General features: G+C 41.5%; 1 protein-coding gene across 1 annotated transcript in view; it reads left to right on the forward strand.

The window, feature by feature from the left end:
* Window positions 1-17149: 17149 nt before the first annotated feature.
* Window positions 17150-24447, forward strand: part of ADAM23 (ADAM metallopeptidase domain 23) — a 79376-nt gene continuing 72078 nt past the window's right edge. The window contains exons 1-2 of the mRNA XM_074145246.1: window positions 17150-17321; window positions 18438-18664. Coding sequence (XP_074001347.1) covers window positions 17150-17321; window positions 18438-18664 — 399 coding nt within the window. The remainder of the gene's footprint in view (window positions 17322-18437; window positions 18665-24447) is intronic.

A 24447-nucleotide genomic window follows, 5' to 3' on the forward strand; every position in this document is an offset into this window, starting at 1 on the left:
TTGGAAAGTTTGGTTGTGGTTCCTAATTTTTTGGTTTGAATGCATGAATTTAATAAATACAAAGTAAACATTAGAACTGCTATATCTGCTCCACTCAAGGGAGTGCAATACGGCATCAGTCCAGTAAATTAGAGCCCAAATCATCTAAGAGAAAACCAGCAAACTTCCATCAGTTCAAGGGAACCTAACTTCTGAGCTTCAGCTGAAATCTTTAAGGTTTTGTGCTATTTCAGCGCCAGAATACTGCAGGTATAGCAGAATATCCATCTGCATAGTTGGGCTGAAATCAACTGGTGTCAATGCAAACACCTCCAGTGACAGAAATGAGCCTGGATCAAGCCCCAAACAGGATGTGCCATTCTATGGGGTATTCCTTCCACTAGTCATAGTCCAATAATATTTCTGCCTGTTCATTCGACTTAAATATATGAATTCTTTATCTGTACAGTTATCAATAGTAAAAAAGCTTTACAACTACAGGAAACAGTAATTTTCACGAGCCTACCTGCCTTGTATCAAAACACCCAAGAAGGTTAGTTGCATTAAAGTTTTTTTTACCTGCTGCTTCCAATTAAGAATCTATTTTTCCTGCTTTTCTTCAATGGCTCACATGTTGGATAACATTAAGATCAAAGACTGCTTAGTGCATCCTATCACTCTGCCTTGAGCCAAAATGCTAATTCTTTCTGTGTTCCTAACTGGTGTTTTGATAGCATATATCACAACACAGGCGACTGCACGGCTAGGCTGCCAGTGTATGTTCTTCTCCCAGCTGCGCAGCTGCCTCAGGCAAGCTAACTATAGCTTTGTTTTTGTGAGTGGTATGTCAAAGCCATCTATTTATAAACCAAATTAGAAAATGCCTTGGAACTGTAATTTTTCTTTCAGGCTTCACTTTCAGCTATCCAGAAGCTCAGTATTCCATATTCATAGATTTGGTTATAAAATTTAACTTGTCTGAAGAATAAAAATAATATATTAAACAAAACAAATAAAAAAGAACCCTGTTAAATTATTAAAATTTTGGAATATGGATATCAGTCATAAAACATTTAAAAATATTTGTATACCTTTACCTGCAAGATGAAATATGAAGGATGTGGGGATGCACTAACCAAATTAAGAAAATGCGTATTTATTTTTTCTATTTGCCATAATTTCCAATTAGTTGTTGTTCTTGAAAATATTTTTTAATGATAAACTGGTATTATGCTTGTTCTAAAGGTTGGAAAAGTGAGGTGAGATGCTTGAGAGAAACATCTTAAATATGTTTTGACCTTCTTCAGTTTCAAATCAAGATGCGCACTCACTGACTATTAGAGATTTGAATGGCCTGGATGCTGGTCCAAGTCTCTGCTAGATATTTATTGAGGATCAGGCCCTAGGTAACCTGAAACAAATATCAATAGAAATGGCATTCAACATAAATGGAGATCCTTGATAATGTGGCGATAAGCAACCTTCCAGAATCCACGAAAGAAACTCAAACCCTCCAATTCTTTCCAATTTTCCAATCAATAAACTGCATTGTAGAGGCCCAACTTTTCTTATGGCTTTGTTAGGTCCTGGGTGGAGTGGTGGGGTTTAGATCTTGATTATATGAGCCAAACTGCATCAACATTCTGTGCAGTAATATTTTAGCCTGTAAGTAGCCAGCCTTTTCTCAGTGGAGCCATTCCCTAAACATGAGAGCTGACAGCATGAGAGGAACGAATACCCTATAGTTAACCATAGGCAGGTGATGTTAGGAGTCTATGCAAATGATTTTGGAAGTGTTTTCTTTATTAATTATTTTATAGTCCTCTCTCACAGATTAATCTCCTATAACTAAGCACTTTCTTTAAATATAAATGGCTCCGTGCCACTTTTAGAACACTCAGATTACTTTGTTAAATTATTAACCAGTTTTTATCATCAGTAGGGGAGTTTTTATAGAAATGAGAACAGGATCTTACTCACTGGTTATTTTTAAAATGTGCCAATGTGAAGGCTTGTACTTGTGACAAGACTCATGAAGCGTAACAGAGCTGTGTAGATTTTAAAGTAATCACAAAAATCAGAGATAGAAAAAATTCTATTCAGCTTTATGCACGGTTGGTCAATACAGCATGTTTTACGTTCTGCTTCTGAAATCAGTGGATGCTGAGGCTGCTCAGCAGCTTTTTGTAAGTTTTGATCATATTTCAAGATCCAGTTAGTAGGCTATGAATATTGAAGCAAGGGGAAAGCTGGTAGTTAAGGCTTAATTTACTGGTAATCATTTTCTGCCTTGACGTAAGACATGGGTTGGCAGTAGGCTATATGTCATCTTCTCTCTCTTCTCCTGCTTCTTCTATTATTTGCATTAGATGCTGCAGGTAGAGAAGGGCTGAGGTCCTATTTTGCTTGAAGGCCTGACAGGAGGAAGGTCCACCTGATGACTATAACTGCTGGATTGCTGTGGGTGAAATATTTGGAAGTCCTTACTCCCAAGCTCTCCATTATTTGCCTGGAGGATACTAATGCACCTGCTACTCAGCAATTCCAAATCCTGAGCAAATGGAACCAGGTCAGGCATGGAGAAGTCTTTGTAATGATGTCTACCAGCTTCTGAGCAGCACAGCTTCTGGAGAGGAGAGACATATGCTCTTCCAGAGCTGGAGCTCTGTCTTCCTTGTTAGGCAACTGAAAACAAAACAAGTCTGTTTTGCTCCAGACTGCAATGAAATATAATGCAAGAATATATCAAAATCCACCAGAAAATTGAATTACCTCTCTGCAGAGTACAACTTATCTGTTGTTGTAACTGGAAATACTCTGGTGAAGGATGGTGTAAAAAATGAGAGTTGAGAGAACATGGGTGTCTCTTCTTCCTAGGCCCTACAACATTACATTCTCCAAAGAAATGTTGAAGTCCCTGTTTTTAATATCACATGGCTATTCCAATTTTCGTATTCAGCTGGTTAATCACGTAAGTATTTGCTGAGCAAATACGGATGTCATGAAGGTGATTTCTGAAATCTCTGAGAACTTGCATTACATGGCCATTTTTTCCTACTAGTGTCAGTGTGCCCGAAGTTAAAATTTAAGATTCAATAACATCACTCTCTGTCTCTTGCTATGCTGTGGTGCATTTCCACTTCTCCTTCTTGTACTACACACAACCAGATTTTATTTGCAAAGGAAAAATACTAAATTTCAATGGATATATGCTTTGTGCAGTTTATGTAGCAAAATGCTCTTCTGACATTGGCAAGCGTGTTCAGCAGATGGTTGAGGAGAGTCTAATACTCTCCCTCCTGGCACAAGGTATGCTAATTACTATGTGCCTTGAGCAAAGAGCCTTCTAGATATTCAGCTGCCTTTCATATTAGGGCAGAAATGTCTGCTGGGGAAGGTAATGGAAAGATTCCCATGAAAATTCCTTGAGGACATCTTTACTGTAAAAATGAAAAAATTAAGAAATCTCTACTATCTCCAAAAGTCAATTGGAAAAGTAACAGGGCTTGCTGTCAGCCTAATTCAAATCCCACCAGGGATTTGTGCTAGGTGGAGGTTGGGTTTGGCAGGGTAAGTGGGAAGAGATTACAGTTGCTTCCATCAAAAGAGAGTCGGTTTTCAGGAGAGACAGCAAAGGATTGCTCTGTGTCTCCTCCTGACGCAGCCATCTGAGACCTGTGAAAGGCATGGTGTAAGGGTCACTGGATAAGCATTTGGCACTTCTTGTCTCATTATTTGCAGTTCCATTGAAGTGACAATGTAGCATTGCAGCAGAGGAGCCAGAAAGAGGCCAGGAAAAGTGCCACTTGCCTGAAAAATTGCTTGATGAAACCCAAGATGCTCCATGTGAAAGCAACCCAGAGAGGTCCTGTACTTCCAGAGCTGTTCAAGGAGGGGAGGTATCCTTAATGCTGACCCAAAGTCGCAGGTGCCTCAGTTCCAACAGTGACACGATGGGAAGCCAAGGGATGGGAAAGGCAAAAGGATGTGGCCCTTGCCCTGGTACCTGCAGGGGCCTTGGCTGCCCTTACCCAATTGACACGGTCACTGAGGGGCTCTGCCCCTGTCCCACCACTCAGCAGGGCAGTGGGTGTGAAAGGTGACCTGGCTGCAGCAGCAGCATGTTTGCTGTGGGGACTGCTGGTGCCTGAGATGCTGACCAGTGTCTTCACCAGGCATTGAGGTTTCCTCCAGAGAAAAGCCTGGAGGTGGCAGTGGGGAGGGAGAAAGAGCTCGGTGCCTGACCCATGTACCTACCTGTGAGTGTGTGATGGGGAGGCTCCTGGGCTGTTGGGAGGGAGCCAGTCACCTGGGGGCCTCCTTATCCTTGTAGTTCCAGCAAAGGCCATCAGACCCAAACACTGCAGGTCTTGAGCATGATGCTTAGCTCTTCTCCCTGTGCACTGCACTCTTGGAGCCTTTTACACAGGGACTTACTCAGATGATCCTCATGAAACAAGCTTCACCATCACTGCCCAAGCCTGTCCCCGGAAGGTGGGTGCCACATGGTGACCCAGCCTCTGGAGAGACAGCAGTTGTGTGCTCTTCCAACATCCTCTGTAGCAGTAAGCCAGCTGAGAGGATGCCCCTGCCCACAGGTTACGTGGGCAATACTGGCCCATTCTGGCTAATATGGTGGCATCAGCCAAAAAAAATCCCAAAGGCAAGATTATAATTTACCCAATATCTGTACTTTTTAGAAGTTAAAGTTGTTCCCACCTGCTATTTGCCATCTTTAACGTAGCAGCTGCTAAACTTTCTGTGCTGACTCTTTTCACTTGCCACTAGAAGGTCCCATTTCCACTCATGGTCATACTGGTGGGGAAGGTCTCGGGGACCATCACTCCTGGCCTGCATTGCTGCTGCTGGGGGTCCTGTGAGGTCCAGTGCCAGAACCGTGGTGGGAGCAGCTGAGAGGCAAATGGGGCCGTCCAAGCTGCAGTAGCAAGCTGGGAAATATGCTATCTGCTTGCTCAGAAAGCTTTCCCCTGCTGTGTGAGCATGTTATTTCCTCAGTGACCTAGTTTTATGAATAAAACACTCTTCCCTCTTCATAACTACAGCAACAGAGAATTTTATTAATGTTTGCCACTATAAAGAGAAGGTTACTGTGTCTTAATTTTACTAGGTTGCTTTAAAACCTATAAGATCTTTATGGAAGTTAGGAGATAGCTTGTGATCAGCTGTCAGTCCTATGTGCACGCTTCTTCTAGAAATGAGTCTGTAGGGATGACTCAGGCTTGGCAGCCCAACAAAAGATGTTCCCTCTGTAAAACAAATAGTTACATCTGAGAATGTAAGACTGTTTCTTCATTGCCCTCTTGGAGGGAAAGATTGCTAGGATGATCATGAATATTTTAAATTTGAGTTCTGCAGTTCAGCTGCCTGACAGCTCATATAAGCCAAATAATATTTTATACCCTGACTGGATAAGCACACTAATGCTTCCAGTACAGTTTCTAGTTTTGGCTTTGCAGCTCGTTGACCTTTACGCATATGTCTGGGACAAAAAGGGTTCCAAAAACCAGCATTTAAATGTCACTTTAAACCTATTCATGTACTTATGTAACCTAGACTTAGGGCTGTTACCATATGGCCACATCTGTAAGGGTTGCTCTGGCACTAGGAATTAGTAAATATGACACATAGATTCATAGATTGGTCCAGGCCGGAAGGGACCTCCAAAGGTCATCTAGTCTGATCTCCCCGCAGTCAGCAGGGACACCCCCAACTAGACCAGGTTGCGCAGGGCCTCGTCGAGCTTCACCTTGAATATCTCAAGGGAAGGGGCCTCAACCACCTCCCTGGGCAACCTGTTCCATTGTTCCACCACCCTCATGGTAAAGAACTTGTTCCTAATATCCAATCTAAATCTCCCCTTCTCCAACTTAAAACCATTGCCCCTCGTCCTGTCACTGCAGGCCTTTGTAAACAGACCTTCCCCAGCCTTCCTGTAGGCCCCCCTCAGGTACTGGAAGGCCGCTGTGAGGTCTCCCCGGAGCCTCCTTTTCTCCAAGCTGAACAACCCCGGCTCCCTCAGTCTGTCCTCATAGGAGAGGTGCTCCAGCCCTCTGATCATTTTGGTGGCCCTCCTCTGGACCCGCTCCATCAGGTCCATGTCCTTTCTATATTGAGGGCTCCAGACCTGCACACAGTACTCCAGGTGAGGTCTCACCAGAGCGGAGTAAAGTGGCAGAATCACCTCTCTGGATCTGCTGGCAACACTTTTTTTGATGCAGCCCAGGATGTGATTGGCCTTCTGGGCTGCGAGAGCACATTGCCTGCTCATGTCCAGCTTCTTGTCAATCAGCACCCCCAAGTCCCTTTCCTCAGGGCTGCTTTCTAATACCTCATCCCCTCATCTTTCCCTGTAGCCCAGCATGTGAGCTCTGCCCAGAAATTTGCCTCTCTAAAAGGAACCCCTAAAAAAGCAACGAAGGCAGATTTAGGGTTTCTGTACTGCTGAAGATAGGACCACAGAGAATCCAAGGTCATGTGAAAAGTCTGAAAGTCTTAGTCAGTATCCACACTTGGAAACCACAGAGAGGTTTCAAGCGTGGTAGCTTCTGGCTGGTAACCAGTGTTGTTTTACACTGGTCTGGGTCCTACACTGCAGTGTAGAATGGGAAAGTCAAGTTTAAAAGAATTGGGCTCAAGCAAGTAGGGTAATTCTTTAGCTCTCGTAAAACAGACTGACATTTTGAATTGCGCTGTTGAGTGGCCAACGTTCCTAAAGCAGAAATAGAATTGCATGGGCTTCTTCTGGCTATAAGAGTGCAAAATAATGCAAAAGATATTATATATCTCTGATTGCATTGCTTTCTTTCTAAGCATGATTTTTTTTTTTTTTAAATTAGTGTTGCTCCTTGTCTATATCCATTCAGGTACTGTTATTCCCATCATAAAGATTGTAGGTGGTATAATGTGAAAGACTGTTGTATTGCTTAAACAGTTGCCAAATCAATGGATATTTCTGGCTGTTGAGAAGCAGTTTTCTAGAAGAAAAGTAAATTTAGAGGCAGAACGAGGAAAAAGAGACATTTTTGCTCAGCAGGATTTCTTTCCATTTGGTAAATGGAAATTTTATTGATTATGCAACTGTATTGGAGAGCAACATAAATTTTGGGATGGGGCTAAAATAATATAAAAAAATAAAGGCAGGAAAATACTGTCCAGTGGGAAGGGCCTTGAACTGCCTTTGGCCTGCAGAAATCAGATTATCCTCTGGACTGTGCAGTTAATATGCTTTGTACCTTTGGGCATGTTCCTCTACTGTTTAATGTTTCAATCCACCAAGCTCTACCAGTTGAAGTGTATTTGTTTGTTCATTTAAGAAATTCTTTTTCACTCCAAGCTCCACATGCAGCATCAGCACGTGAGAACAGTAATAAAAATTTAGAATAATTCAAGTTTCTGTGACTAAATTCTTTATTTTGCAGCCCCGTGATCCAAGTTTTGTGTATGCGTTTGTGATGGGAAGAGGGTTTGGTCTGAAACCTAATTTATTCAGAGGTGAGATTTCTTTGGATTTTGATTCTTGTTCAGACACTTGATGCTTGGAATGATTTGATTGTCATCAAACCAATCCTTTTCACCTACAAGTAGGAGCAGCTAGTTTTCTGGAGTTGCTTACAATAAGCAAATATTTTCTGCTGCAAGTCAATGCATTCCTACGTTTTTAATTTTTATGCGATATTCTTTAACTGTGATAGTGTAGTTGATGCAACTAAACTTAATTGGAGGTGTGAACTGCTTTTGGTGATGTCTCATTTCCAGCAGCAGCTGACACATGTATGCATACAGACAACTCTGCCATGTCACTTTAGCTCATCCGCAGCAAGAAATTGTTCTGGCATCACTATGTGTTGAAGTCTTTGGTTTCTCAAGGCAACAGTCTTGAGAAAGGAAGTGACCTCCTCCTTTATTTATGGGACTTCTGGTGCCCACATGTTAAAAGCAGGATGAAGAGGAGGAGAAACTGAAAGATGGTTAAAGTTGGAACATTTCTTAGCCGTAAGATATGGATGGAATTTTAGAGAGAAAAGCAAATTAATTAATTCCCTGCAAGAAGCAGTTTTGCAAGTAATAATAGAAAAAGTTGTTTTTGAAGTATGGTTTTTGAATAATAAATACCTTTTTTTGGGGGGGGTGGGGGTGTTAGTATAGGAAAGCTAGCTCTTTTTCAGTCATCTATGCTACAAAGATACTCTATGCAGGATAAAGTGATGCTCCTTTAACTTCCAAGGAAGTCTTTGAAAAATTGCTACATTTCCATAGTAACAACAAGTAATAGTGTGTGTTTAAACTTATAGTTAACTACTGGGATAAGCAACTCCAGAAAATCATGGGGAACACATGCATGTAGAGAAATAATAAGATCTTTGAAGGGTGACTAAGTGTGAGTTCATGTGGGCGAAAGGAAGAATGGAAGCAGCGGGGTAAAGGGCATAATTTCACATCCCCCGAGTGTGGGTTCTCAGCACGAGGATCCACATGGTGAGGCTCTGTGTGGCTCCTGTGGATGTGAGAGAGGACTATCCACTTCCATGGTTGTGAGGACTTGGGGGTTTTTTTTGTGCTATAGAGATTTGTGGCTGAGATTTGTGCCCAGAAAATTAGCAAGGAGACTGAGGGGTGCACACTACATCAGGAAAGGCTGTTTGGGTTTTATTTGCCTTCGTACCAAGCAAACAAAGCAGAAGAAGTAATCCCCTGAAGTATTTGCTGCATTATGGCACTGGCAGTTTGAGTCTAGTAAACTAGTAAAATATCATTGGGCTGTGATTCTTTCTGTGCTTTGGGAGATTGAAAATTTACTGGAGTTTCCTTAGGAAGCAAGAATCTGCTCAAGGAATTAGCAGCAGGAATTATGCAAAGCATTCACTGGGACCTGTGCATAATTTTGATGCAATGTTACAAAACAACTATGCTGACATTACCAGACGCTGTCTTTGACAGACGGGTCATAAGAATCACCAAGTCCGTGACTGACCTCTTTAAAATTTGGGAGTCCGTAGGTCCAGACTGATTGGTGGGGAGAAGCTGAAAGGCTTTCTTTGGTTGTATATGAAACTTGTAAGGAAATTAGTTTAGAAGATCTTTTGTGGTGGGGGTGATAACACACTAATCTGTGGTTCACATCTGACACTGAAAGTTATTTATATGGCAAAAAATATATTTTAGTAATTGTAATGTGTTGGGGACACCGTAGGGCTTTACTGTAACACTTTGATACTACTTTGTACTGATTTTTTCTTAAAAATTCATATCATCTCTCTAGAAAAATGCTGGTTAAATGTTTAGGCTCCTTAGAGGAATCAGTGCCAAATCCTAGATACATCGTCAAATAGGAATCTTTCAGGATAGTGTGTTTCATGTCTGATTCATCCCTATGCCTAATTAGGGAAGGAGCAGGGATACTGGTCCAAGTTTGTCTATGGAGAAAAGGCAGGATGCCTAATTGGATATAGCAGTTTCTATTTTTTTCCCCATTTTGTAGAGCTGCATTTTATGGAAACGTCAGGATTTTCCTCATCTGACTAACACTGCTGCTTCTCAGCATTTTAACCTACCTTTCATAGCACAGCATGACAGCAGTGATGGCAGCAGCAGCAGCACGGGTCTCTGCTGAATGGAAGACTGTGTATAAGTCTCTTACCTGAGCAGCAGCCCCAGAACCTGCAAATTACTGAAGGAAGGATATTTTTATTTTGGGATGAACATAAGAAAAGCAACTATAACACCTTTGAATGCTGTGTGTCATGTCCAGCAAACCTGCTTCCAAGTAGTAGTAGCTAGTAAGCTAATAGCTAGTAAGTTCCTTTTCCTGGTGAGGTTTAGTAGCTCAAGCGTGCGTTGTACTGGCATGGCCACATTCCTTCTGCTTCTCAAGCTAATGCAGTGCTTGCTATTCTGGGCATTTCTGTGCTGAAGATAATATCCTTAATGTTTTCAACTACAGTCTCATGAAATTTTCACCCATCACTTGGGCCTAGATGCTGTAAGCATCGAGAGGCTGATCATTTCTACCAGCAGGGGGAATGAGCTACTAATGCTAGCGTTGGCAGAAGAACAAATGGGTTTCTGTTAGGCATGAATAAATTTAGGCTGGAAGTAGGAGGATTTACTTAGTGATTCTAACAATGAGCTTCTGGAACAGTCTTCCAGTGGTACTAGAAGGGCAAAAACTCCAATTACTTTTACATGCAATGTTTGAAAGGAACTGTGCAATGGAATAGCCAGGGGTAGCTGGGGGCTGCACTTGATAACTCAAGAGATCCCTTACAGCCCTCTTCTGCCCTGTGCATGTGAAGTGGGTCAACAAAAGAGTTGTGATATCTTCCCTCCCCTTTGCAAAGTCATACTGGAATAGCTGAAATCTGGCTTTTTTAGAACCTATCACTTTGGAAGTATTTGATAATCTGTGGCAAATCCTTGGGATATGAACATGTATTTAGTTTGAAGGAAATATGTACTTTGAATTATATTTAAGTAAGATTTCCCCTGCCACCCCATCTTGCTTCTTTGACACCGTTTTTACATTTTAACTCACAAGAGTGAAACGAGCTAGCAAGGAGCAAGCTGATGTCACAGCCACAGTTAGAAGTGCCTGCTTATTAGAAGAGCAGCATTTTTTTTTTCTGCTGGTGGCATATGTTTTACTTGCTCAGTATATCTGAATCAGAACAGCTGACAAATGTGTTCTAGATAGCACCACTGACCAGCATGTTTCTGCTACTTCTCTCTCATTAATAAATTGGACAATATGGTGAATAATTGGAGCCTTTAGTATCATAATATTTCCACTGATGGCAAAAATACCTCACAGCAGTATCTTTTATACAATGACTTACGTGCAGTTGTTTAAACATTGCTGAGGAATCCTACTGAAAAAGGTGTACAATCCTTTGGCTATGAATGCTTGGTTAATTACACAAGAGTACAGAGTGAGTTAATTCTGAAATTAGAGTCTGGTGTGGTTTGTTCAAAATAACTGTTTCTTGCAATCAAAAGTAGATTACTGGTGCTAAGTTTCACCTGGATACAAATTGAACTGCAATTAATAAAACCTCTGACTTGTTTGCTATTAGCAGCACAGCTGTGTTCCCTTTCCTTCCTTGCTGAACATTGGTAAGATACATTTTTTTATCATCTTGCTTTCTTCACTTGACTTTACCATCAACATTTCACAATGTTGAGGGGAGAGGGCTGGCAAGTATATCCTAATTACCATTTATATTCTAACTTGCAGTGCTGGAACATATGGTACTCACAAAAGGGTTCATTTGTGTAGTACTACTGGTGAGAGGAGTAGACAACAATGATGTGCATGCAGAGCTTGGTAAATGAGTGACAGTTCTGATGGAAAAGAGGCATCTTTTTTCTGTACTCTATTTTATAATATCACTATGTTTAAAATAGTGTTGTGCCCAATATTGTACATTGTTCCACTATTGTAAATGGAGGGGAAAGCTGGGTTTATGGCTCTGTTGAACTATGGACTAAGTAGCAGGAGAAAGCTCTTCCTCTGAAGAGTGTGAGGTTGAAATAAAGAAGATGGAAAAGTGAAGAGCACTGGAAACCCTGTTCTGTTAGATCCACAGCTTGGAAAGTGATGCTCACTTCAGAAGAATCTAGAGCCACAGCTTTGTTTCCTGAATCAGTCTTATGTGTTTGTTGCATTTATGCTTTTTCATTTTTTTTTCCTAGTTGCTAAAAGGAATTTAAAGAAGCTAAAAGAAACAGAATAAATGAAAAATACTTATTTTTCTGAAGAAATGCTGGTTTGCTGCTGGGCTGTTAGGTGGTGGGATGCGTAGCAAGAAATGGTCACGTTATTAAAAACATATTAACAGCCCTTCGATAGAACTATTCTCTATCACACTAATGACTGAGGAGCTCTTTGAGAATAGCTGAACATAGAGAATCAGTGAGTATTCAAACATGTGATTAAAAAAATGTTATACTAATGCAATCCATTGTTCATTGCAATTCCCAAGTTTCTTCTAAGTATAAATTATCCACACTTACACTGCATATGATATAAAGTAAGGAAGCATGAGTGGCATGAAGTTTCAGTACAGCTTTGTCTTATCTGTTAACCCCCTATTGAGAAATAGAGAATGGCCACCACCTTCTTTTGCATGCAAATTACAGGTTGTGTGGACTAGTTATGTGCTAACTAATGAGGTTCTATCATTGTTCAATGTCCCCTGTGTGATTACTGCTTTTTAGACTTGCAGTGTGCTTGGTACACCTCCTAAAGCTGTTATATTTCTTCTGTTATTTACAGCACTGGCTGACTTATTTGCTATTGCAAATCAAAAAGAAATTTCTCTAACAGACCTGCCCTTTTGTCCTGCGTCTGTACAGCACAGAGCACAGCAGGACCCTGGCCTATGGCTGAGCCTGCTAGTAATATGAATAAATCATAATCATACTTGACTGCTGCACTCACCTGAGAGTAGAGTTCAGCAATGGCTGCTTCTGCTCTGCTGTTTGTCTGCCTGTTCCCTATGGCATCAATACCTTTCATCACTTAAGGCTGGTCTTGAGCTGCCCAGCTCGTATCACCTGTTATTGCCAAAGTAACTATGCTAGTCTTCCTGTGTTTAACTTCCTGTTAAACTGAGCATTTGATATTGCCCTTTCCTCTTCTGTAGCAATCATCACTATTGTAAACTTGGCAGACAGTGCTCCTACAGCATCCCTGTGAAGACCTTTTTATAAATTAGTTATCCGTGTTTGTATCTCCTGAATTTGACTCCTTCATATTCCTTCTGCAACAGTAATATTCCTCTTTCTATTAAACTGGTAAACAGTTGGTATGTGTGAGGAATATCCAGGAATATCCCACCTGCTCATTTGTTATGGGACCTAACTGGATTCTTGAAGTACATATTAGATAAGGGAGTACTGTCAAAATCCTGAAATGTTCTTTATTTCCTAGTAAAACACAGTCTTATTGTGCTTACTCAGCAAGGTAAATATTATTTATGCCTTGACAAGGAGCCAAGTGGTTTAAAACCATATTCTACATAGAAACTTTCCCAACTCAAGTGATAAGCTTTTTTCTTTTTTTCAGGTGATAACAAAAAAGGCATTTGATTGTGTTGGAAGGTTATATCTTTACCACTGGGTTACCAGGTCCTGGACTAACATTTCCTGACTGTCAATATGACAAGCCAAGACTACTATCAGCAGTTTTGCATCTGAAGCCTTTTTGATTTGAATTGTAGCATTACAAAATTTCATCCCATGTGCTCACTTGCCCCCATTCTGATAAAGGAGCAATGAATTTAAAAGCTCTGGGCAATCATCTAGAAATGTTATGTAGAATTTATTGATCATCCAGATTGAAAATACATATATACCTTGCATAGTATGCTTTTGCTCCCTAGCCAGTATTGAAGCACTGGTTATCAGTGGCTTCCTGATTTAGGTATTTCAATTTCTTTCATTGGATACAGATGTTGCTATGATAATCCATGCTTCTGGTATTTCGTTTTCAGACATCTGCAGAGCAACCTATCTGGAATTATTTCATAGTGTCTTTCAAAGATGAAAGTAGGTTAGAAAAACGCAAACAGTTGTCATTCCTAGTGGGGTACTTCATCTTGAGCTGATTATGCTCTGTGAACTGCACGTGACCATCTGAAGGTTTGCGGCAGGTTTGTGAAACACAGCTTGAGTTTCATGTCCATCAGGGTCTGGGAGACTGGGCATGTTCTGCTTCAGAGGGTTATTCAGGTGGTTATTTTATTTCTGCTGTGGGATTGTACATGAGTTAAAATAACTTTGGAAAATCTTTGCCACGGACAACATTTATAGAAAGAGGCAATAATTAGTTTCTCCCTTCAAAATCTGGACAGCAAAAGTAAGAACTAGTAGTTCAGAGAGCAGGTGTTTCCAGCATTCATTGCTCTTAAACTTCTTTTTTGTTGTGTGGTGGAAGTTAGTTTCTGGATTTTATTTTATTTAATTGTATGGTCATTTTACTCTTTTGTTCTTTGTTACTATTTTTTTTTTTAATTCTATTTATTTATTTTAGATCTAGATGTACTGACAGAACTGGTCCTTTGATGTGTTTATGGGGAGAAACAACAGCTGTTGCTGGTTGAAATGTTCTAGTGATACCTAGTGATGAGGAACAGCTGGGCTAGCTGGGCTGCACTAAATGGTCTGGGAGTATGAGCATTGAGGAAGACCATTTTATATAGACAACTGGGAGAGCTTTTTCCCTAGACTCAGACAGCAGAGAAATTCTAAGGCACATTTTCTGTTATTTTTCACACCTGGTTATCCCATGGGTCTGTGTCTTCTATGTGTTTGCCTGCCACTATGCACTTAGATATTAAGCTTCCACAAGGAGCACCTTTTTGACCAGCATGACAATTCAGAATTAATTTTTTAAAAAATTAATAATGTTACTGCTATGAAGTAGACTGCATGGTAATGACTTGTAAAACTGCTTATACTTTTCAAATTAACCATGGTAATGAATTCAGGATGGAATATAAAGAAAATTATGTGCAGCAGAGAAAATTCCTATCTTTCTGGAAATCCATGTGGTACCCAGACCCATATTAGAAGGAATAAGATAACAAATAAAAAGCAATATCCAGACAAAAAGGAGAAACATATTTATTTCCTCAGCAGTGAGACCTGCACCAAAATAAAACATATCTATTTTTGGATATTAGAAGTCTGCTGGGCAAAATGTGCACTAAGAACTCAATATCTAAACTTGTCTCTGAACTCAGCTTCCAGGTTTTTCTGACTCCTGAAGCCACGGAATGAATACAAAGCAGTAGGTTAATCTTCTCCTATCTCTTTGAAGTTATTTTTATCTCTGCAAATATTCTTCATATTGGTGGTTCACTCCAGGCATGCTGGACTGAAGTATAAGAGATAATACTCACTGTACAGAAGTGCACTAATACTTCTTTATGTCCATGGTCCAGACTGAATGCAGCACGCTAGAGTGGATTTACACTAGGTCACAGCCTGATTGTGCACCTTCCTGCAGTGCTCCTCTTTGCTTATTGTACACACTTCCATTTTCTTTGTCAATGTATGTACGCTCTTTCAATAACATTGGTTCTCACCTCCACAACTACTTCATTGCAGGCTGGCTGCAGTCAGTAAGGATGAAGGGGTCACAGGGACTACAGAAGAGAAGGAGGGGGAGATTAACAGAACAAATCTGTTGGCTGGGGGAGGAGGGAGGGCACAGAGGGGAGTGTGAAGCTCCACACAAGACTTGGAGCAAGAAGAGAGGAGGGTTCATGGCACAGGCTCTCTGCAGCGTATGTGGAGATTTGGTACATAACAGGTTAAAAACACTGGTGTCTGCTTAATTCCTGTTCAAACCTTGTGGGGGGAGAAGAGCAGAGAGGCTGTTATGAAGAACAGCTGAAAGAGGGAGCCTTGTGGCGCAGGACAGTCCTGTTTTGGCCCAAATTTGCAGGAATAGGCAGATAAATGGTTTCAGCACAGAATCTTGAAGGCCGTGGTGCCCAGAGTGAGAACTTTTGCTTGATTATCCATGAAATGAAGCTGACACCTCTTAAGTATGATAATGAGCTAAAAGAACATGCTGAACATATGACTGTAGCACTAGACTCTCCACCCAAATAATCCTAAAATGTCACCCCAGGGAGGGGAAGAGATAAGGTTAGGATACAAGGGATATTGAGGAGAATATCAGATAGAGATCTGTCTGAGGGAGAAGAAACTTGATACCTAGAAGAGACAGTCAATGGGCTGTGCTCCTTTTCCTCTACCAAGATAAGGAGGCCTTCTTGGTAAGCATTGCGCCTTCAACTCTTGGTGAAGGACATCTGGGATATCCTTCATTCATTTATTAATTTATTTTGCTAGCATTAATATATTATCTTAGTGCTATTGCAGCTAGTGCATTTATCAATGGCAATTCCGAATCTGTTATATCTGTCGCTTCAATAAATCGTTTTATCTTCTCAACTTTGCGCAACTCTCAGTGCAAGTCTTTTGTGGGGGGTCTGAAATGGGAAAATGTTGAACTGTTTCAGTGAAAAGGCCTTAGCAGGGCTCTGAAACAGGAAATAATTTATCTGTCCAGCTTTGCAATGCTGTCTCCGTGACCCTGTCCTGGTAGGGCCCTGAAATAGGAACGAAACTAACTCTCTTCTAAGGAAAGGCTGAGAGACCTGGGTCTGTTTAGCCTGGAGAAGAGAAGACCAAGAGGGGATCTTATCAGTGCTTATCCATATCTAAAGGATGGGTGTCAAGAGGATGGGGACAGACTCTTTTCAGTGGTGCCCACCAAAAGGACAAGGGGCAATAGGCACAAACTGGAACACAGAAAATTCCATCTCAGCATGAGGAAAAACTTCCTTACTTTGAGGGTGGCAGCGCACTGGAACAGGCTGCCCAGAGAGGCTGCGGAGTCTCCTCTGCAGGTACTCAAAACCCACCTGGATGCGTTCCTGTCCAGCCTGCTCTGGGTGACCCTGCTTTGGCAGGGGCGTTGGACTAGATGATCTCTGAAAAGGTTCCTTCTAACCCCCACCATTCTGTGACTCTGTGTGGTTTTAACGTGACAGTGTACGGTAACTGTGGCCTGTGAAATGGCTCCTTTGCCTTACCCATGCCCGCACGAGCTCCCCTGGGACTTCCTCTTCAGGCCGTGCCCCGGCTGCAGCTGCCTGCCCTCACTCCCCGGGCTGCTCGGCGTCACCCCTGGGGTGACACGAAGGGGACGCGGCCTGCCCTGCCCGCTGCGCAACGGCAGGGGTGCGGCGGCATCGTGTCCGCGACCCCCCCTCCTGCCACCGGCGGCAGCACAACGGATAGCTGCCGCGCGGCCCCGCCCCATCCCACGCGCCCACCGTGGGACGAGGTCGGCGCGCGTGCGCCTGCCGTGGGGTTGGCGGTCGGAAGGCGGGGGGTGGGGGGGAATGAAGGGGAAGGTGCGCGCGCGCCACTGCCCGCCCGCCCGCCCTCGCGCTGAGGTAACGGCCTCCCGTAACGGTGGCGAGAGGAGCCAGACGGGCGGGTGCCGCCGTGGGCAGCCGCCTGCCTCCCTCCGCCCGGGTCCCCCGGCCCGCCGGGCACAGCCCGCGGGGTGAGGGCGCCGCGCTGCCCCCCGGCCGGCCGCCCCCCGCGCCACCCCGGGGCGCTATGAGCCATGAAGCCGCCTGGCAGCATCTCCCTGCGGCATCCTCCCTGCGGCCGCCGCCTCCCCGCTGCCGCCGCCTGCCGCCCCGCGCTCCTGCCGCTCCTCGGCCGCCTCGTCTCGCTGCTCCTGCTCCTCCATGGCTCCTCCTGCCCCCGGCCCCTCGCGGCTGCGGCGGCCGCTGGTGGGTATGGCGGGCTGTGTGGTGTGTTGGTGTGCCTGAGGCGTCTACTGCCCCCCGGTCCTCTTCCTCTCCCGGCCCCCCCTGCCTCCTCCCAGGGTGACGGACCGTGATAACATTTATTTCCCCTGAACGATTTCTTCCTCCGCCTCTTCCAGCCTTGTGTACGTGTCTGTTTCGGCGTGTAGGAGAACGGGGCTCAGAAAATGTTTCCTTGGCTTGCTTGCTTACGCAAAAGAGAGAAATGTGAGGTTTTCCCCTCTGATCTCCTGAAGCCAGTGCTGCAGTGTTTTAGATGAGAGGATGGGGTGCGTAGAAATGCGCTGGTGAGGTATGCGACAAAAAAAAAAAAAAAAAGGTTTAGGTGGTTTTTGCGTGTGTTAGGATGCGTTTGTACGGGGATCTGACTGGGAAGCTAATTTGTTTGGAGTTGCATTTTTATGTGTGCTTTTTGTTTATTTGCTTTTGATTGTATATAGGTGGCGTGGAATGCTGAATATAGTCGATTTGTCCATTATGTTATTACTGTTATTGTTACATTGCTTGTTGATTGACTGTATCTTGAAATTTTAATGAGGAAGGATACAGGATTTCATCTGAAAAGCTCCCACTGAAGAAAAGGGCTCTTGTCGAAGTTAAAAGAGAGAGGTAGAAAACTTCCTATTATGTAAAGGGAATTGATTAACATTCAGTGTGCGTGGACTCTGAATACAGTTTGTCTGAGGAACATGGGGATTGTTCTTAGCATTTTGTAGGTGTATATTTGTTTTTTTGTATGTGTCTTCAAGAGAGAAGAGAACTTAGCTATCAAAGATGGTGTAGGGGTAACCAAATATTCATTAAGACTTTTTTTTTTCCTCTTGGAGGTTAAGAGGCATTAAAATATTGATAATTCATGACTGCATATGAAAACGTATATGCATTTAAGTAAACAATGTTATTTCTGAAACCAATTTATGTGTGAAAAATGAATCAGATCTAGCTCAATGAGTAAGCTATCTTTGTTTACTTGAGCGATTAATAAAATATTAGAATATTGTAAGCTAAATATGTAGCTTTTTAATGGAAATAAACACATTCTGCCATCTAATTTATGGCTGGCATATCTTTCTTCCTCAGACCTGCATTGGAATGAAACAGCAGGCGGTATAGAGGGAGTACTGGCAGATGAAGAGAATATATTTCAACAGAACAAAAGCAGTAACAGTAAAAACAACAGCTACAGCAATGCAATCCAGAAAGAAATCACACTGCCTTCAAGACTAATCTATTACGTCAACAGAGACTCTGAAACCCCTTACCATATCCTGGATACTAGGGCAAGGCACCAGCAGAAACATGACAAGGTAGGGTAAAAAGAGGCTCACCTGCAGAATTTTTAGAATGGCAATGTGATGTGGAACTGTGTTTGAACATTTCATTCTGTAGATCTTCAAGACTTAATGATGGTCCTTACCACCATTTTTAGGAATTAAAGGAGGACATGTAATTAAACAAGAATGCAATTTCCCTTGTGTTAATTTAAAAAGAATTATTTTGAATTTCAGGATGGTTCAGAAGCTGAACTGTAGATAAAAGGAATGGAAATTATGCAAAGTTGACTTGTCTGATTAGCACAGATTCCCGTATCTTGACTTATGGTATACCATTATCAACAAAGTGTTTCTTCCAAAATAGCTCTAGACTACAGAAATGTCTCCATAGGGAGTTTCTTTAGAATCCTGAACTTGGAGCATAAGTTACTTGGCTTTGAGTGTATCGTGCACACCCTAATAAATGCAGTATTGGTTTCCTGCCAGTGTATGACCAGTGAACACCACTGTGAATTGGTAACAGTTTGTGTTAAATAATATCTGCATTTTTCACCTTTAATGGTAAGATCTAGTATTTAATTTTGTATAGCTGCAGATAGTAATTTTTTTTTGTGTCTGTGTGAAATTGCATGGGATTGAGCAAACTTTGGTCTTGTGAAATAACTGGTAAAGAAGTAAATCTAAACTATATCGCTTAGGAGGTACCCGTTAAAATTATTCCATCCTATCTTTTTATTTAAAAAAAAATTAATTTCTTCACAGGTTAAAGAGGTAAAGTGAAGGTAAAGACGGCTTGTATAGGAAGAGATTGCAGTGGTGATGAAGAGAGATAGCAAAGCAGATCAGTGTGTATGATATTATTGAGGGACTTAGCTATAATGCCGTTCCTACCTATTGAATTGCATTTCTTTTGAAATTTTAGAAAGTGAATTTATTATGCATCATATGTGCTTTGTTGATATTGATTATGTGCCATTTCAGATGTGGAATTAAAATGGAGGCACTGTATAATCTTTGGGGGAAAAAAAAAAAGATAGTTGTATAGTTTTGATATTTTAATGGGGAGAAAGGTTGCTTCCTGTCTTATTGGACTTGAATACCAGTATGTGCCTTTGGATGCATCTAAATACACCAATGTGTTATGGGTGGCTCAGAAAAACTGTTTGATTGTTGGAAACTGGAGCTACTTAAGAGGATATTACATTCAGAACTAATACCCTGTTAAAATGAGACCACTATTTAAATAAACTTAAACGCTAGGGACTTTCTCTTCCCCTTTTTGGAAAAGGATGTGGGAAGAAAGGGATTTGCAAGTGCTTGCAGACCTGCCTTTGGGAATAGTGCTACCTCCATGTTTCTACATGAGTTTTTTCTTGGGAATCCACAGAGGAGAACGTCCGCCAATCCCTTTACTTACCCAGCATTCCCACAGGAACATTGCTGTTGTTGCCTATCCTTCCTATGCCCTACCTTATCTCTACCTGTTGGGGTAAAGCTCTGCAGAAATCAGTGCTGACAAAATTGGTATTGATTTCCTTGGGTATGCTTGCTGCTGAGTATTGTGTAAAGTGGATCTCCTTTCTGCTCACTGTCCCTTTTAAGTGTAGGGAATGCTAACACTGCAGTTTTTCCCACAGAAGGGTTCTTTAAGCTTGGGGCTTCACAGAGTGACATTATGTTGACTTCGTTCTTCTGGCATGAAACTTCTATTGCTCTGATCCATTTAATTGAAGGAAAGGGTTGATTATGTTCCTTGTCTGGATTGATTTTTGCATGTCTTGCTTCCAGAGCACCATAGAGAGCTTCACCCCTGTCCCCCCCACCTTGCATCTTGTATCTTTCCTTGTATGAATTAATTTCTTTGCCCTTCCATCTATTTTACTAATAATATAATAACAAATATTTTGGTTATTTCGTTCTGTTTATCATTCACTATAATCATCTCTGTAGAGCAATAATTGCAGGGGGGAAGTCTGCCTAGGGTGTAAAAGGAAAACAACCCATGAAGAAACCAGAATGCAGTTGGATTGTGAAAGATACATTAAGGTTTTGATTATTTTTATTTTTTGGGGGGGTAAGGTGGGCAGTAGGGAATTTTTTAGTACTTGCTTTTATCCTTTCCCAGAATTAAAATAAATGCTATATTGTAACGAATCCTACTTGTGAGATTTTGCTGTGTCCCACACTGGTAATAAAAAGAAAGAACCAAAATACCTTCATAGTTAGATAAAGAAATAAATCTATATTTAGGATTGATTTTTAGAAAGTGAAAAAAGCGAAGTCAAATATCGTGACTTATACAGTCCACAAAACAGTGGACAATTGAGGAAGAAAAATACCATCTTTTTTCTTTTTTTACTGTTCTTGGAGCCATACATCCTTTAACGTGTATTTTCTTGTCAGCCTTAATATACTATTTATAGATGTATGATGTGGATATACTCCCTGACTCTGGATGTTATTCAGTAGACCCATTTCTGTGAAACTTCATTATAGTGGCCAGAAAAATATAAGCCATATGGATAGTTTGTGGGAATTAGGCCTGAATACCTCAGAAATGCTGAGTCACTCTAAGGAGAGAGGGAGAGTAGAGGAAACTGAGTGCAAGTGGGAAGAAAGAGGTAAAGCTGGAGAAATATAATTATGTAAAATAATTTAAAATATTTTATTTTTTTTAAGTCCCTTCCTAAAAGTAAGGGTCTGCAACCTTCATGAAATGTATGTAGAGATGAAGGGCTGGAGGAAAAAACAGTATACCAGAGAACAAAAATTTAAATAGTAAATTGCTTTCTTAGCACTGATTATCTGCTTTTGAATTTGGTGAAATAGCATCATAATGAGAGGGCATATGTAATCTAAATTGTTGGTAGAACCTCTCTCATTCCTTCTTATTCTTCTAAGAAGCCTTTTCTCACTGTTGAAAGAAAAGGAATGCTCACCATAGTCTAAGTGAAGTGGTCTATCTCCAAGGTGGACAGAGTTCTAGTGTATAATCTGTTTTTTCTTTGTGCTTTAAAAACAAAAGCATATTTTAAATATTTGGAGCTCGAAGACTCTAAAATCTATATATCTGTTTCCTTGTAGTCAAAGTAAGGCTAGCTGATTTTGGGTGGTTCTAAAATTATTTTTAGTGTGAAATGCTCAGAAATGAGCATCTGTTTATAAAAACACACTGAAGAAGCTCATGAGAATCCTTAAACTTGCTGAAGAGGTCAGAGTCATCTGTTTTCTTTGGCTCTGTCTCTCTAAACTTCTGCAGGTGGAGGTAGCATTTTGAATGGACTGATAATCTTTTTATTAAACCGGATGACTGCTTTGATTCATTTTTGCAGACTGCATATGCAAGATTGTTAGGACTTAGCAAGAAGACTGTACAGGACACTACTTGTCTCAAAAGGCTAGGAGCAACTCCTTATGTTGGCCAGCAGAGGGAAAAATCTCACAACACAACATGTGATCTCAAGATAATAGGATTGCCAGAGAAACACGGCTCAGGGCAGCCTTACCAGATTTTGAATGGAAAATAGCTTGAATTAGGTGCATGTGAAAGAAGACTGTCTGTACTGGGAAGTTTCTACCTGTTTTTAGATCATTGAATCATAAGTTCTGAGAAGCTGTGAAGAAGCAATGTCTTCATGCATAAGTGTAAGATGTAATTTTGGGGAGGAAGGAGGTGTTAAGAAAACTGTTTTTCAGACCCTAATGACTGGGGGGAAAAAAAAGTGATAGTAGTTTTGACTGTGAAGACAGTTCCACTCCCAAAAAACAATTGTATTCATTTTTGTGCTATTTTTCTTGGGGTGAAAGCTCCAGGTGCTTCTGTTCAGCTCAGCTGTTTGTCATTTAAATAGAGGAAAGATTCCTGCCAGGCTGAATGTTACATTTTTCTGCTAAGTTGCCCTGCTTTAAAGTTTGAGATACAGTTCTGTCTCAGTCTTTTATGCAATTTTGGTATGTAGTATACAAAAGTTGAGAGGGAAAGTATCCTTAATATGACAGGAAAACAACTATATCACAGCCATTAAAAGGAGGTGGCATTGAAGAAAAAGCAGGCCTATTTTGTAAAAGATGAAAGATCACGGTTAACAATCTCTCAAGAGAGAGCATCATGTGAATTCTTACTAAAATCAAGATAAAAATCCTGTGCATTAATAACTGTCTTCCCTTTCCTTGTCTATCTTAGGCTAGGTCTTTGCTTTTAATCCCCATATAATGAAAAAGGATCAAAATAATGAATGAACTTCACATGGCTGATGTGTATAAACTTAAGACTGTTGGAAAATCTTTGTAGTATTTCAGCTGGCTTTGCATTTTTTTTTTCAGAGTTTTTTGTGGTGCTGCTTCAATTTACACTGCTTGCAAATTGATGATTTTGTGTACTTTGTCTTTTTTTCTATTCTATATTGAGTTTTTATTAATGCAGAAGACTTATCTGGACTCTATATCTTCAGTAGTTACTAACAGGAGGGTTGAAATTGGTCTTCCTATCTTCTTTGGTTTCTGGGCGTAGAAGGCCATCTTCCTTATGCCAGCTTCACCTCAAGCAGATCTACATCTTGGTTTCCTAGCTGACGTGTGAGTCATGATATTTCTAAAACTTTCAAAATCCATTTTTAAAAAAAAATTATTTCTGGGTCCTCTCGTGGGCTTCAAGCAATAACCTATAAAAGGTTTCAGTTCGTAAGTGTTAGGTAGTGCAAGACTTGCACTTGTTAAGCCTTATTCTGAAATGAAAAAAGAGAAAATGAAGTTTATAGGTTTTCTAGCATTTGCAGAAAGTTGGGTACTGTGGTCCAAGTGGTCCAAGACATGGTTGCACTACTTGTAGAGACTTATGAACAAAATCCTGAGAGAGAGATGATTTTAGAGGCCAGTGTCACTACAGACAATTACCTAAGTATTGTCATGTTGGCAGAGAATGGTGGGTTCTGGCCCCTGGGGTTAAAAGATCAACAGTAGGATTCCTTTCAGTGGTAGGCCTGTGCCTGTGTTCACATGCTAACAACCATTCTTTCAAATAAGTCTTCAAGGCTGAGGTTCAAGCACATCGAAGTAACCTCTTTATTGTTAAAGATCAGAAACAAATCATCAACAGGAACTTTTCTGAAATCCTGTATATTTTAAGCATGAGGTTTTACATGCTGCTGTGACATTTATGTATGCTGTTTCGGTATGAAATGCTTTATTTCATGGCAGTCGGATGAAGTCCCTGGTGATCGGAAAAAGAGAAACATTGCACCCATTTTTAAAAAGAGTAGAAAGGAGGACCCTGGGAACTACCAAGCTGTCAGCCTCACCTCTGTGCCTGGGAAGATCATGGAACAGATCCTCCTAGAAGCTATGCAAACGCACATGGAGGACAGGGGGGTGATTTGAGGCAGCCAGCATGTCTTCACCAAGGGCAAGTCCTGCCTGACCAACCTAGTAGCCTTCTATGGTGGAGTGGCTACATCAGTGGACAAGGGAAGAGCTATGGATGTTGTCTGTCTGGACTTCTGCAAGGCCTTTGACACGATCCCCCCGCCGCCAGAGGGTAGTGGTCAGTGACTCAATGTCCAGATGGAAATCAGTGAAAGGTGGTGTCCCTCAGACATCTATATTGGGACCAGTACTCTTTAATGTCTTCATCAGTGACACAGACAGTGGGATAAAGTGTACCATCAGCAAGTTTGCAGATGACACCAAGCTGAGTTGTGTGGTTGACACACCTGAGCAATGGGATGCCAGCTAGAGGGACCTGGACAGGCTTAAGAAGTGTGCCCATGTGAACCTCATGAGGTTCAACAAGGCCAAGTGCAGGGTCCTGCACCTGAGTC

Source organism: Numenius arquata, chromosome 3 (assembly GCF_964106895.1).
Source record: "Numenius arquata chromosome 3, bNumArq3.hap1.1, whole genome shotgun sequence".
In the NCBI taxonomy this organism is placed as follows: Eukaryota; Metazoa; Chordata; class Aves; order Charadriiformes; family Scolopacidae; genus Numenius; species Numenius arquata.